Below are 14,679 nucleotides of genomic sequence, written 5' to 3'. Positions count from 1 at the left end.
CCCCATTACATATACACAGATATAACTTTTCTACAGTAACCTTATAATCCCAATCTCAGTCCATGGAATAATGATTCAATATTGCATTTATATTCTTATTTCCTTTTTCTTCTCAAATATGATTGAGCTATTAATTATAAAATCTAGTTACAAATCTTTTTGTCTTCCTAAATACTTCCTCACACCCTTCTCAACATACTTAAACCATCTGATACAAAGTTCATGCAACCTCTCTGTGTGTGCCGGACAGTTACTTAAGAAAACAAGTGGTTCCTAAGTCATTGATCTGCACCGATGGAATTCTGCATCCAGTATTCCCCAGAGCAGCACAGTCACAGGAAGACACACACAAGAACCAACAAACAGAAGCACCAAGCCACTCTCTAGGTATAGACCGTGAGAGGGTGAGTGAGAGGGAAGTGATTTTGACAGAGGCAAGGGACCTGAATGGGCAGGGAGGGAAGGGGAAAGGTCCTGCATGGATAGAATGAGGAGGTCAGCAGTCAGTAAATACCTTAGCATGACCAAAGTGAAGATAAGATTCCATGTGCTGGATTTCAAAAGCGGGCCTCAGGAAATTGCAATAAGGTAAGGAAGCACTGGCCAGAGCCGTTGAAGGAGTTTCGATTGGATATAAGAGACTAGCAAGTGTGAAGGTTCTCAGGTGTAAAATCTTGAAAAGAGAAAGTTTTATATTATGTTACGTTACGCTACGTTACACTACACTACATTATATTAATTATGTTATGTTATATCATATCATTTATATTGTATTGTATCTTATATCATATATCATATCATATTAATTCTATTATATTACTCTGCATTTATATAAAGCTATGGTTTTCAAAGTGCTTTACACACTTTTTCTCATCTGAGCCTCACAACAACCCTGTGAGGTAAGTTCAAAAATATCCCCATTTTACAGATAAGGAGACTGAGGCTGAGAAAGTTTTAAGTGACCGTCCTAGAGTTAATTTTTAAAAAGCATTGATGCATTTATTTTGTGGCTGGCTGGAGGTACAAAGAAAGGCAAAAACAGGCCTTCCCTTCAAGGAGTTCACTTTTCTGAAGGAGAAAAGGTTGGGCGGCTAGGTGGCGCAGTGAATAGAGCACCAGCCCTGGAGTTAGGAGGACCTGAGTTCAAATTTGGACTCAGATGCTTAACACAAAAACTAGCCGTGTGACCTTGGGCAAGTTACTTAACCCCAATTGCCCTCCAAAAAGCAAAGGAAAAAAGGTGATACTTTTTGGTGGAAAAAAAAAGGTACCCACAAGATATACACAGAGCTCCACGGGGAAGGCACTGGCAGCTGGGAGGACCAGGAAAGCCTTCATGTAGGTGGTGGGGTCTAAGGTCAGTCTTGAAGGAGGCCAGGGAAACTGAGGCAGGGTTGAGGAAGAACAGTCTGTGCAAAAGTAAAGAGATGGGAAAGTGGAGTGCTGTGTTTGAGAAAGCATGCCAGCATAGCCAGTAAGTGTTGGAGGAAAGATTTGAACCATGGTCTTCCTGACCCTGAGCCCAGTCTCCTGTCCACTATGCTGCAACGTAGTGTCCCCATTTGGATCTACTGTCTGTTGTCCTTCATTTGTTTCAGTAGAATCCGACACTTTGTGACCCCATTTAGGGTTTTCTTGGTTCAGACACTGGCATACTTTGCTATTTCCTTCTCCAGCTCATTTTACAGAAAAGGAAACTGAGGGAAACAGGGTTAAGTGACTTGCCCAGGGTCACAGCATCTGAGGTCAGATTTGAACTCAGGTCTTTCTGTCTCCAAGCCCTGTACTCTATCCACTCTTCCACCTAGCTGCCTTAGCTTGTCTGTAGCTGGGGATTATATGAAGCAACTAGGTGGTGTTCGGACTAGACCTGAGTTCAAATTCTGCCTCAGACATTCAGTGGCTGTGTGACCCCGGACAAATCACTTAATTTTTGTCTGCCTCAGTTTCCTCAGTTCTTGTAAGGATCAAATGAGTTAATATTTGTAAACCTGCTTTGCATACTTTGAAGCACTGTATGAATGTTAGCTATATAGAGCTGAGAGGCAATTTTCAAAAATGTTATACCTAGGAGCTCTTAGAAACAGAAAGGGAATTGAAGCCTTCTCCAGGTAATTTGAGGCTCAATTTTTTTTTTATTCTAGTCAGATATTCTGACTTAAAAATGACCAGAATTATTTTCTTGGTTCAATTTAGTTCGGCAAGCACTAAGTCCCCTAAGCAACAAGCACCTACCTCCCAAGGTTGTTGTGCAGATTGGGAGAGATAATAATTGTAAATATCTTCATGCTGCCTGGCATGAGGCAAGCTCTGCGGAAACGGTTGTCAAGCACAGTGGTGCCTGCTGGAGAAAGGCAAAAGGAAAAATATAAACTACTCACAAATGCGTGGAACATCTTTCCAAATGGGAGAGAGTGCTGATGCCTCGGAGGTCGGTCGGAGAAGTTCTTGTGCAAAAGATGGAGCTTGGAAGCTAGAAACTCTGAAAAGGAAAGTAAAGGAGGAATGCATTCCCAGTGTGAGGTTACTGCTTGTGCAAAGGTGCAGAGGTGAGAGATGTTCACCTCTTAGTTTAGATTTTTTTTTTGAGGGGGGAAGGCAGGGCAATTGGGGTTAAGTGACTTGCCCGAGGTCACACAGCTAGTAAGTGTGTCAAGTATCTGAGACTAGATTTGAACTCAGGTCCTCCTGACTCTAGGGCCACTCCTCTATTCACTGCGCCACCTAACTGCCCCTTGGTTTAGATTTTTGGAAACCCAGTTTTGGAATTGCATGACCATAAACCTGGAGCTGGAAGGAATGATATCATCCAATCTCCACCTTTTACAGATGAGGAAACTGAGGCACAGAGCATTTAAGCTTTCAACCAGCTCACATTTTGGCCCCATCCCCTTGGGTGACTGACCTCCAATCTGGAAGTAAAAGAGAAGAGAGTTCTTATTTCTCTTTCTTGTTAGGAGTTATCTTCTTCAGTCCCCCTTTCCTTTTAAAAATGAGAATTCACCTTTTGTTGAGATGCCTTGTTTTGTTTCAGCCAAACCCTCACACACTGTTTCTGGTTTCACAGTAAAAAAGCAGGAACGGGGCATGTAGGAGAGGTGTCCAACAAGGAAAGACCCTCACAAAACAGCCACAAATCACAGACCCTATAGGGGAAATAGGACGGCGATGAGAATATGGTGAACTTTCCCTTTTGGGTAAAAGGACTTAAGGAGGTGGAGAGAAGAAGGGGGAGGATAGGAAGGATCCCTGCCCTTTGGAGCCTATTCACTGGGCAAAAATCTGGGAAAGCTGCCCATAGCTGACTTGATTTGAGCCAAGTTATTCTGACACAGCCTGCCCTTTTTCTTCGGCTGCTGATTGGATCTGATTGTAAACACCCAGAGAGCTGGGTCCTGAACCTTAAAAAGGAGTGGATTCTTCTGGACTCAGCCTGGACTTTTCGCTTTCAGAGTCATGGCCATCATTGCCTCCCTTGTCCAGTTGGCCATCTCTATTACCATGTTTCCTATCTTCCTACTCCGATTCTTGGGTCTGTGGGACCGGGTATGCAAGAGGCTCTTTCCTTACTTCATGGTGCAGTTCACCGAAAACTACAACAGAGAGATGTCTGCCAAGAAACAGGAGCTCTTTAGCAATCTGCAGGACTTCGCAGGGTCCTCGGGGAAGGTGGCCTTGGTGGAGGTTGGCTGTGGCACTGGGGCCAACTTTAAGTTCTACCCTCCCGGCTGCAGGATCACCTGCGTTGACCCCAATCCCAACTTTGAGAAGTTCCTGATCAAAAGCATTGCTGAAAACCGACACCTGCAGTTTGAAGGCTTCATAGTGGCTTCTGGGGAAAACATGCACCAGATAGCAGACAACTCCATGGACGTGGTGGTGTGCACCCTGGTCCTGTGCTCTGTGCAGCAGCAAGAGAAATTCATCAAAGAGGTGCACCGCGTGCTGAGGCCGGTGAGTCTGAGAGAGGAGAGGGAGAAGGGTTAACCCAGCAGCATGTTTCTATGAATCCAAGATAAGGATTAGTACCCTACGTCCTAGAAATGCCTCCTTCTTCCACCCACTCACAGTTACTTATGTAATACCAGTTATGTAACATCAGAGCATTGTGAGTGGCCCTCCACTCCCCTCTGCTCTTCAGACTGCACCAGGGTCTTTGCAGGAGAACAGAAAGCTTCCTCAGTTTTTTCAGAACTGAAAGAGAGTGTTAACAGATAAAATCACTTGTCTAAAGTCATCTAGGTAGCTGGTGGCAAAAGCCCATGCCCACATTCTGTTTCCTTGATAATGTGAGAAAGGTGTTTGGCTTGAATTACCTGCTATGGCTGGGTAGTTTAGCCCAGAGAACTGAAAAGCTGATTATTTTCTGATGAAATTACAATATTATGATACTGATACAGTAGCTCTAAAATGCTAGAAAATTATTCTAGCACAGCTATTTTTACCAGAAGCCTCTTAGTTGATGGAAATCTGCATATGAAATGTGCCCTGGAAAGTCTCCCTGTGATTTCATTCCTACCTTCTTATCTGAAGCAATAGGACCTTTGCTCTAAGAAAAAATGTTTTCAAGTGATTGGAGTGTTTCCATGATCACTATTGATATATAATATATATAATATAATATATAATATTATGTAATAATATAATATATAATATTATGTAATAATATAATATATAATATTATGTAATAATATAATATATATTTTGTGATATCCCCAGAACTTAACTCTAACATTAGCACCAAAGAAGAGAGAAGCTCATGCATGAATTTACTGAAACAGCACAGCCCATTCAGATGGCATCTCCTCAGCCATAGCTAAGAAAACAGTTAGGATACATATTGGATAAGTCAGGTCAGATAAATAAGGCATCAAACTTATTTTTGCCTCAACTATCTCCCTGGTAAAGTTGAGAAATCTTTTAGAAATAGTTAGAATCTTCCTCGTAAATGTTTGTGGAAGATATTTCAGGAGAATTATTAGCACATAGTAGAGTTATACCTAAGGTAGCATAATCAGGGCTTTGCTACAGGGTGCCTGGGTTGAAGTATGCTAGACTGAGAGTATGCTGGCAGCTCTGGTAGTCTTCTAGGAACATGGAAACAACAGAACTTAGCAGTGAATTAGTAAGAATAATTGATTAGGGGCGGCCAGGTAGCACAGTGAGTAAGAGCACTGGCCCCAGTGTCGGGATGACCTGGCGATCGAATCTGGGCTCCGACACTTAGCACCCACCCAGAAACACCTGGCCTTGTAACCTTGAGCAAATTACTTAATCCCGATTGCTTAAAAAAAAAAAAAAGAATAATTGATTAAACTAGGAAACTACCCAGCTGCTGTCTAAGGTGAGCTCTTCCCTTGCTACACCCTACTCTTCTTCACCCTACTCTTGCTACACCCTACTCTTCTTCAACAAACTAAAGTATGCTGCAAGACACTTGTCCTGGATGCAATTTATGATACCTATGCCACAAATAAAGATTTAATGATGCCTGGAAAATTACATTCAGTAAATTGTCATTTCCTGTGACTACTTTAGAGCAAGGATTCTAGGGAGCATTGCATCTTAGACTTTAGTTGGTGTCTAACTGCAGACCCAGAATCCAGTCTTGTCCCCTTTCCCGTCCTTCAGGCCTAGAATAGAATGGTATGGGTTCTTAACTTGGAGGAGGTCTGTGAACTTTTTTTTGAAAGCTATATTTAATTATAATTTATTTCCTTTATGATCTTGTAATAATTATATTATAATAAATTATATAAAGTAATAAATATAAAAATTATATAAAGCACAAAATTACTATATTAATATATGTCATATATAGCCACGTCTTGTATAATATCATAGATAACATAAAATGATAAATATGAATACTATAATCCTATAATAAGACATTGTTCTGAGAAGGGGTCCATGGGCTGCACCAAAAGGATAAAGGGGTCCACAACACCACAAAGGTGAAGAAGCCAAGGACCACTCTGTTGAGCCAGCTGTCCACCCTAATTCTTTGTAACTCCCATCTTAGATGATGGGGCAGGGATTTCACCTTCTTCCCAGAGGTGAAAACCACATGTCCTAGAATGTGAAGCAGAGGAGAGTCTGGAACATATCCATCTTCCTCAAATATGAAGACATCCATACGACATTTATACCAAATGTTCTTCAAATTTTCACTCGGGCCCTCAGAATCACCCATGGTGGTTTGCAATTCTGCTGCTTCATGGATTTCCATTCCTTCCTGGCCGCTGCAGGGTGAATCCTTGGGGGAAGAGGGTAGAGATGGGGAGGAGCCTGAAAGAGTAGACTGAAAGCTTCTTGTGGGTACAATTTATCCAAGGCTCCCTGCCTCCTCATCGACAAATAATGCATTACAAGTTGGATGAGGAAAAGCTGGAGAAGATGCATTAACTTTAGGACTTTGCATGGTCTAAAATACCTGAAATGATTTCATTTCTTAGGGAGGTGCTTTTTATTTCATGGAACATGTGGCAGCTGAACCATCCAGCTGGAATTTCTTCTGGCAACAAGCCCTTCGGCCAACATGGCAGCTCCTGTTTGATGGCTGCGACTTGACCAAAGAGAGCTGGAAAGCCCTGGAGGGGAGCAGCTTCTCCAAACTGAACCTCCAGCACCTACAGGCACCCCTCTCCTGGAAAATAGTCCGGCCTCACATTGTTGGATATGCCACGAAATAATGGGGTGGGAGAGGGGACAGGGGGCTCTGAGAGGAATTTCCTGTTCTCTTTATAAAACTAACTATAAAGACATTGTGATTAAGGGAAAGAAGGGAGACTATTCTCTCTCTCACACTGAAAGGAGGAGAGGGCAGAATGGGAAAAGATGCCCTGTTACATATATTATATATTCCTAGTTCCTGACCTTGTCCTGGAAAAACATGAAAAAAAAATCAACCCAGCTCTCTATTATCAGGATGACTGGGAAATATTTATTGTTGAATACCCAGAGAATCTCAAAATCCCATTCTATTCAGCACCTTCAACTTTTCCAACAATATAACATCTTACCTCAGTTGTTAACAAAGGGCTAGGTTGAATGGACTTGGCACCCTGACCCCCCCCTCCTTGTTGCTAATAATGTCTAAATTTTGACAGTAGAAAGGAAGGAAGATCAAATCTGGCCTCAGACACTTAACACAAAAACTAGCCTTGTGACCTTGAGCAAGTCACTTAACCCCAATTGCCCTCCAAAAAAGCAAAAAAAAAAGAAAAGATCACAAACGCTTAAGTAATTAAAACACACAGGAGACAGCATCATACAGTAGAAAGAGTCCTGGATTTGGAGTCGGTGGACCTGGCTTTGAATCCTGACTCTGCATGACCCTGGACAAATCCCTTAGCCTCTATGGGACTTATTAATCTGTAAAATGGGTAGTTTGAACTTAGATGACCCCTTAGGCCCCTTCTACCTTTAAATCCTAGAACCTAAAAGATTATAAAATGTTTGATGGATATAATTTTATTTGATCTCATGACAAAACCTGGGAGGTTTATTATTATCCTCATTTTACAAGTGAGATTCAGAAAAATCAGTCCAGTGACTTACCTGAGTATATAACTTAGCCGACACACACGTACATATGGATATATTGGATAAACTCATAACTTGGATGTAAATGTTTTTATGTGTAATGGACACATGCATGTGTATACATGCCATATATACATATATACGTGTGTACATACTCTTAATATATACATATATACATGCTTTATAATACATATATAAAATTTGCACCCAAGTTATATAAGTTTATCCAACTGATAAAGAGCAGAGTCAGTCTGTGATCTCAGGTCCTCAGACTCCATCCAACTCAAGCTTTTTTTCTTAGAGCAGCAAACATTTTTCTATTTGAACCACAGCCAAGTGCATTTATTAGAATTATTAATACCTAAGGCATTCTAGTTACTAAGGAAACAAGAGAACCTAACTATGGCTCATAATTATTCATATCCAATAAGATTATTCTTTAATGCATTAGTTTTTGTATCTATCTACCATTCAGGTGCAGTAACTTTGCACAGAATAGGGACAGACCCCCTGAAAATCAAGAAAGTTCCAGGTGCTGTTGTCTAGGGAGTGACTACACAATAGAGAAGTGAACTGGGCAGCTCCATCCGGATCTTTGTTCTGAGGGGTTGGCTCAATAGCAGCTCTGGGAAGCCAGTTGGGTGGCCTGAGTGCTTTGGAAGTAGGTGTAAATTGTTCTATCTTTGGAAGATTTCATGGGTTCAGTATTACGGCAAGTCTTATTTTCTAATATATTGTATCGTAATAAGTATGTGTCTCAGGAGGGCTTTGCAAAGGGAACTGTTATTTTTTTAAATCAAATCAATAAAGAAATTCCTGTTCTTTTTTTGGAAATCAAATTAAATGTTATATCTTTATTAATTCTTGGATATTTTTGTTGTCATTTTTCTTCATATTTCTAAGGAGTCTTCTCATTTTGGAAGATTATACTCTGTGTGAGTTACAATCCAAGTCGCATCTTTTTGCAAAGAACCTTAAAGATGTCCTCCTTTTAAAATTTGTAATTATCAATTTAACATGCAAATATGGAAAGAACCTGTAATTGGTCAGAATGGGTAAGCTCCTGGAACTCCTTTACTCAAACAGCTCATGACCAATTTACAACTTAGTAGATAAGTACCAGGGAGGGAGTTGTTCAAAATACATAGATTACATAGTACAAACTAAATGATTTGCCCATTTGCAACATGGCTAATATGAAAATATTTTGCATGACTACATATATGTGATATATATATATATATATATAAATTGCTTGCCTTCTCTAGGAGTGGGGAGGGCAGAGAGGAAGGTAAAGAATTTGGAACTCAAAATTTTAAAAAATAAACGCTAAAAATTTTTTGTCGACATGTAATTGAGAAAAAATAAAATTAAAATTAAATGAAAAAATTATTTTCCCAGAATCACAAGCTAGTAACTGCCAGAAGCAGATTTGAAACTAAAATCTAATTCCAAGTTAGTCTCTTAAGCCCTGACACTGAACTACTTCTATTACAAATTTAATAACCATCAACAAAATCAACTAAACATGCAAAACAAGGAATAAAATCTTACATAAACCTTTCACAATGTAGCACTAAGTAGAAAAAGGAAAAATGTTTGCTGTCTTTCCTCTTCCAAGTTCATATAAAATTCTACTATCTTTGAGGCATGTGTGTGTGTGTGTGTGTGTGTGCGTGTGTGTGTGTAGAGGGCTAGCCTTAGAATAAAAAAGACCTAGGCTCAAATCTAACCTCTGATACCTACTCAAGTCACAACTTCTTTTATGCCCAGGGTAACTAAGACTGCAAATTTTAGATGAGTTACTAATGTGCATTGGTAAAAAAGAGTTTTGGTAGAGGGAGTCCCTCACATTGATGAAATCACATGGCAAGGTCACCAAATCATACGTATCTAGTTATTATAGTTAATGTATATAAAGAGCTAATTCTGCTGATCTCACTTTGCATCACTTTATGAAGTTTTTTTCCACATCTCTTAAATTCATTTTCACCATTTTTATAGTATTATAATGTTTAATTACATTAATTGCTATGATTTATCCAGTCATTCTCCAATTGAGCTATGTGGTCATGGATAAGTCTTGTTTGTTGTTTCCACATTTTCCCACTGTTACAAATAAAACAGCTATCTATACTTTTGTACAAATATGCCTTTTTTTAGTTTTTATGATATTTGGGTCAAGTGGAATAATCAGCTTTGTGACTCTAATTGAATAGTGTTGCCCTGTTCTCCAAAGAGACAGTCCCAATAACAAAGTTAACAGAATGCTTGTTTTTCTCCATAGTCCTGTTATCATTGAATTTTAGCTTTTTTTTTCTCCCAATTTTTTATTTCTAGTTGTCTTGATTAATATTTCATTGGGAGAACCTAAACAGCTCAGATACAGCATTTCATGGGTTAAGTTCTTCATTTTACAGATGAAGTGAAGAAACTGAGAAACCAAAGAGATGAGATAATTTTTGTCCCAGGTCTGTGGTAAATTATAGGCTCAGGTGCCATGTTTTCCCTTATAAATAAGGCTCCTTATAAATGGTCCCTTTCTATTTTCCATTTGATCCTGACTGAATCCAGGTGAGCAGCTCTGTCTTTACTTTGGAAAAATGACTATAGATGGCTCTTTCCCTGTGTCATGGACCCAGTGGTGTGGGGCAGGTGGGTTAGCCTGACAGTAAAGAGAGTGACAAGGACTCCACAAAGGAGAAATTGAGCTTTTTGAATTTTTTTTTAACCTCCAAGAAACTCTTCATCTAGTCAACAAATTTTTGGAGGAGAAAAATTTAAATCATTTTATATGATCAGGGTAAGGATAGACTTTTAGTAAAAACGTGGAGTCCAAAACGGTGGAGCATAGGACCTCAGTTTTTACAAAGCAAGGAGGAAAGGGGACATTATCTGTCTTCCTAACTCCTATTGAAGGAGGCTCTTTCTGGACTTTCTCCTTCATTTCCAGAGCACAATTCTTAAAGTTCTCACAAGATTGTACAAGAAGAGTGAGGCAAGTGTTTCTGTGTCCACCCCTTACCTCATGCTCCCTCCTCTGAAGCTTGGAATTTTAAACACTTGCCTTACCACCCTCTACTATCTGGTAAGTTTGGTCTAGTGAGCGAACAGATTCATAGACTCTGGAGGACAAATACTATTAAAATTCAGAGTTCTGTGTATGTCTGCTACTATATACAGTACTATACTATATATAATAATATATAACAATCATGTGTAGTAAGTAGTAAAAAAAAAAAGCTTTATTATCCCCATTTTTAAAACGAAGAAATGAGGGCAGCTAAGTGGCGCAGTAAGTAGAACACCGGCCCTGGAGTCAGGAGGACCTGAGTTCAAATCCAGCCTCAGACACTTAACACAAAAACTAGCTGTGTGACTTTGGGCAAGTCACTTAACCCCAACTGCCCTCCCAAAAAAAGCAAAAAGATAAAATAAAATGAAGAAATGAGGCCCTTAAAGTTGTGACTTATCCATGATCACATAGCTCAATCACATAGTGTGATTCCTTCAAGTCCCTTTTGTTCTTCCAGATGAATTTTGTTACTATTTTTTTCTAGCTCCATAAATAATTTTTTGGTAGTTTAAGTGGTATGGCACCAAATAAATAAATTAATTTAGATAGAATTGTCATTTTTATCATATTAGCTCAGACTACCTATGAGTAATTAATATTTCTCCAATTGTTTAGATCTGACTTTATTTGTGTGAAAAGTGTTTTGTAATTGTGTTCATATAGTTCCTGGCTTTGTCTTGACAGAGAGACTCTCAAGGAGTTTATATTGTCTGCAGTTATTTTAAATGGGATTTCTCTTTCTATTTCTCCCTGCTGGCCTTTGTTGGTAATATACAGAAATGCTGATAATTTATATGAGTTTATTCTTTATCCTGGAGCTTTGCTGAAGTTGTTAATTATTTGATTCTCTAGAATTCTCTAAGTATCCCATCATAGCATCTGCAAAGAGTGATGCAGGCAAACCTCAGAGGTAATGTGGTTTCAGTTCCTCACTACTGCAATAAAATAATATTGCAATAAAGCAAATCACATGAAGTTTTTGGTCTTCCAGTACAGTTAAAAGATATGCTCACTATCCTGTAGTCTATCAACTGTGCAATAGTATTATGTCTAAAAAAAAGTACATACCTTAATTAAAAACACTTTATTCCTAAAAAAAAAAAAAGTTACCCATCATCTGAGCCTTCGGCAATTCATAATCTTTTGCTTTGTCTTGCCTCTGTGTTGATGACTGCTGACTAATCCAGGTAGTGGTTGCTGAAGGTTGGGGTGGCTGTGGCAATTTCTTAAAATAAGATAACAATGAAGTTTACCACATTGATTAATTCTTCCTTTCACAAAAAATTTCTCTGTAGCATGTGATGCTGTTTGATAACATTTCACCTACAGTAGAACTTGTTTTTTTTTTCTTTTTTGGAGGGGGAAGGCAGGGCAATGGGGGTTGAGTGACTTGCCCAAGGTGACACGGCTAGTAAGTGTTAAGTGTGAGGCCGTGTTTGAACTTAGGTCTTCCTGACTCCAGGGCTAGTGCACTATTCACTGCACCACCTAGCTGCACCCCACACAGTAGAACTTCTTGCAAAATTGGAGTCAATCCTCTCAAACCTTGCTTTGTTGACTAAGTTTATGTAATATTCTTCAATATTGTTGTGTCTCAGAAAATAGCAAGGCCTGAGGAGATAGAAGGGGGAATGACTGTGGAGCAGTCAGAATATACCCAGTGTTCATTGATTAAGTTCACTGTCTCATATGAAGTGAAGGCTAGCATCTCCAAATTCTGGGAATAGAAAGACCCTGAAATCTACTTGTTCCCTTCCCAACTTGACCAAAACTCACTCTTTCTCCCTCCCCGCTTTGAAAGTTCCTAATTTTTCCTCCAATTAGAAATCAGATTACTCAATTTTTAAAGATTAATTGTTTTTAATACACAAAAATCTGCCTTGCCCTGAACACAGGGATTCAGACCAGCTCAGGAGTCCACTGACCTATTTATTATGCCTCACTTGCTAATAAATCATATTACTTAGATTGTTTCCTCAGTTTTTGTTAATTGGCCACCACATGACAAAGATGAAAACGATCAAATAGTCAATAACAGATGGGTTGTAGAAGATAGGTGCACTAATATAATGTTGGTGGAATTGTGAATTAGTTCAACTATCCTGGAAAACAATTTGGGATCATGCTGGAAAACTAGAGAAACTGTTTATACCTTTTAACTCAGAAATACTCAAACGGGGATTTACCTGTAACACCAAGGGGATACCCATAGCAACCACTAGGAATATGAATACATATTTTCAGGGTAGATTTTCAAAATATAATAAACTCGGGGCAGCTTGGTGGAGCAGTGAATAGAGCACCGGCCCTGGAGTCAGGAGGACCTGAATTCAAATCTGGCCTCAGACACTTAACACAAAAACTAGCTGTGTGACCTTGGGCAAGTCACTTAACCCCAATTGCCCTCTAAAAAGCAAAAAATAAATTAATTAATTAATAATAATGATTATTATTATTAAGGAAGGAAGAAAAGAATAAAAGAAAAAAGGAAGGAAGAAGGAAAACAGAAAGAAAGAAAAAAAAAGACCTTATCACATTTGACTCAGTGACTTTTTTTCAGTTTTCATCTTTTTAAATATTTCTCATGTCTCTGAACTCACTGACCTAGAAATGTATATGATCTTATAATTCACATGTTTTGGATTCTATGACATTTTGTCATCATGGTTCTTCTGACTGGGCAGTTTTTCTGTTAGTTCCCTTCAATCCTCCTGTAATTTAATTGATTAAATGACTAGGGCTCTGTCCTTAGCTCTAGATTTTCTTTCATCTACACTCAGTCCTTTGTCCAACTCATGTAGTTTTAACTATTACTAGTACAAAGATGACTCCCAAATTGCTATCTATAGCCACTGAGTGACAGAACCAGAGAGTTGTAAGGGAACTCCCAGGCTGCCTAGTCCCAAACATACCTGACTAGTTGTAATGGGAATGTAAATTTAAAGATCTTCCCTGTCCCTAGGCTAAAGTACACCTGGAGCCTGGGGTAGGAGGCTTGTTTTTCAGTAGATATTTCTTGATTGGCCAGTGAGTCAATAAGGTTGTTACATTCTCTGAGCCAGGAGAAGGCTATATAAGCCCTGATGTGTAGCTTTGTTTTGGGGCTCACTTTGAGAAGTGTTCTGTGATTTGATGAAATTCTGGGCTAGCCATTGTCCAGAGCCCCCCGGCTTTGAAACCCAGATATTGTTTGGTATGGATGTAATGGTTGGACAGTTTGGAAATCTGTCTACTTGATCTGTTTCTGTCTTGATAATTCTGCCTGTATACTTTGAAATTCGGGGTGCTGACCTTTTTCCCCTGAACAAAGTAAACCATACATATTTGACTGATTAAAATAAGCTTGTTAACCCATTTTGAGTTGCTTTCCTTTATCAAAGCAGATCCAAGAACCTGTGTGAGCAGCCACCTTGGGGACGCCGGGGTGCTTGCTGCTACAAAATGGTGTCACGAACAGGATCTGGAGAGTAAAAGGAAAGTATGGGGGCTGGGATAATTGTTTGTTTCCCAGTTGTGGTAGCTGTGACTCTGTGGAGCCGTGGACCAGGAGAGAAGAATTGCCTGCCTGCGGACTTCGCTGATCTGAGAGCAGGAATGGTGAGCTGCCTGCATCGGGACCTGGGCAGAAGCCAGGAGTGGCTGCCGCCTGTGGGAGGAGAAGGAACCCAGGAGTTTGGAATTCAGCCACAGGAAAAGATAAGAACTGAGCAGCAAAGCAGGGGCACTGAATGTGTTTCCTTGCTGCATCCCACAGTTTGGGACCCAGGGGGAGGATGGACTCATGACTATAGTGAGTGGGATGAAGTGCCGTGGACCCCCAAGGACCCCACCTTGTTGGTTTTGTGGCCCAGCCCCCTCTCTGTACTTGGAAGCAGGGGCTGGAGCTGTGTGAGGGGAAGGACACTCCCCTCCCCCCAAGAGAAATTTTATTTGGACTCTTGTTTTGAATTGAAGTGGTAATGCAATGTACTTTGTGTTTAAGGCCCAGGGGCTACTTTAGTAACTTTAGTTCTGTATCTTGATAATGTGACCTAAAAGATGTTTGGTGCTAATTCAAA

General features: G+C 39.8%; 1 protein-coding gene and 1 long non-coding RNA gene across 4 annotated transcripts in view; one reads left to right on the top strand and one right to left on the bottom strand.

The window, feature by feature from the left end:
* Positions 1-6: 6 nt before the first annotated feature.
* Positions 7-14,679, bottom strand: part of LOC138164635 (uncharacterized) — a 61,782-nt gene continuing 47,109 nt past the window's right edge. Inside the window, exons 2-4 of one of the 3 annotated variants that reach the window (XR_011169141.1) lie at positions 3,805-3,960; positions 2,382-2,482; positions 7-1,409 (exon numbers count right to left, since the gene is read on the bottom strand). This is a non-coding gene — a long non-coding RNA (uncharacterized lncRNA). Of the gene's footprint in view, positions 2,483-3,804; positions 3,961-14,679 lie in introns of all 3 variants that reach the window. The other 2 variants (XR_011169142.1, XR_011169140.1) reach the window with 2 other exon arrangements.
* On the top strand, positions 2,508-8,406 carry TMT1A (thiol methyltransferase 1A). Its single transcript, XM_069092551.1, has 2 exons — positions 2,508-3,954; positions 6,456-8,406. The coding sequence occupies exons 1-2, from the start codon at positions 3,457-3,459 to the stop codon at positions 6,690-6,692; spliced, it is 735 nt and encodes a 244-aa protein (XP_068948652.1). The 5' UTR covers positions 2,508-3,456; the 3' UTR covers positions 6,693-8,406.

The sequence above is a fragment of the Petaurus breviceps genome, unplaced genomic scaffold (assembly GCF_028583685.1).
Source record: "Petaurus breviceps papuanus isolate PSGF00001 unplaced genomic scaffold, PetGlider_PUasm1.0 191, whole genome shotgun sequence".
In the NCBI taxonomy this organism is placed as follows: domain Eukaryota; kingdom Metazoa; phylum Chordata; class Mammalia; order Diprotodontia; family Petauridae; genus Petaurus; species Petaurus breviceps.
The sequence above is the reverse complement of the archived record's forward strand: the minus strand, read 5'-3'. Positions and strand labels throughout refer to the sequence as shown.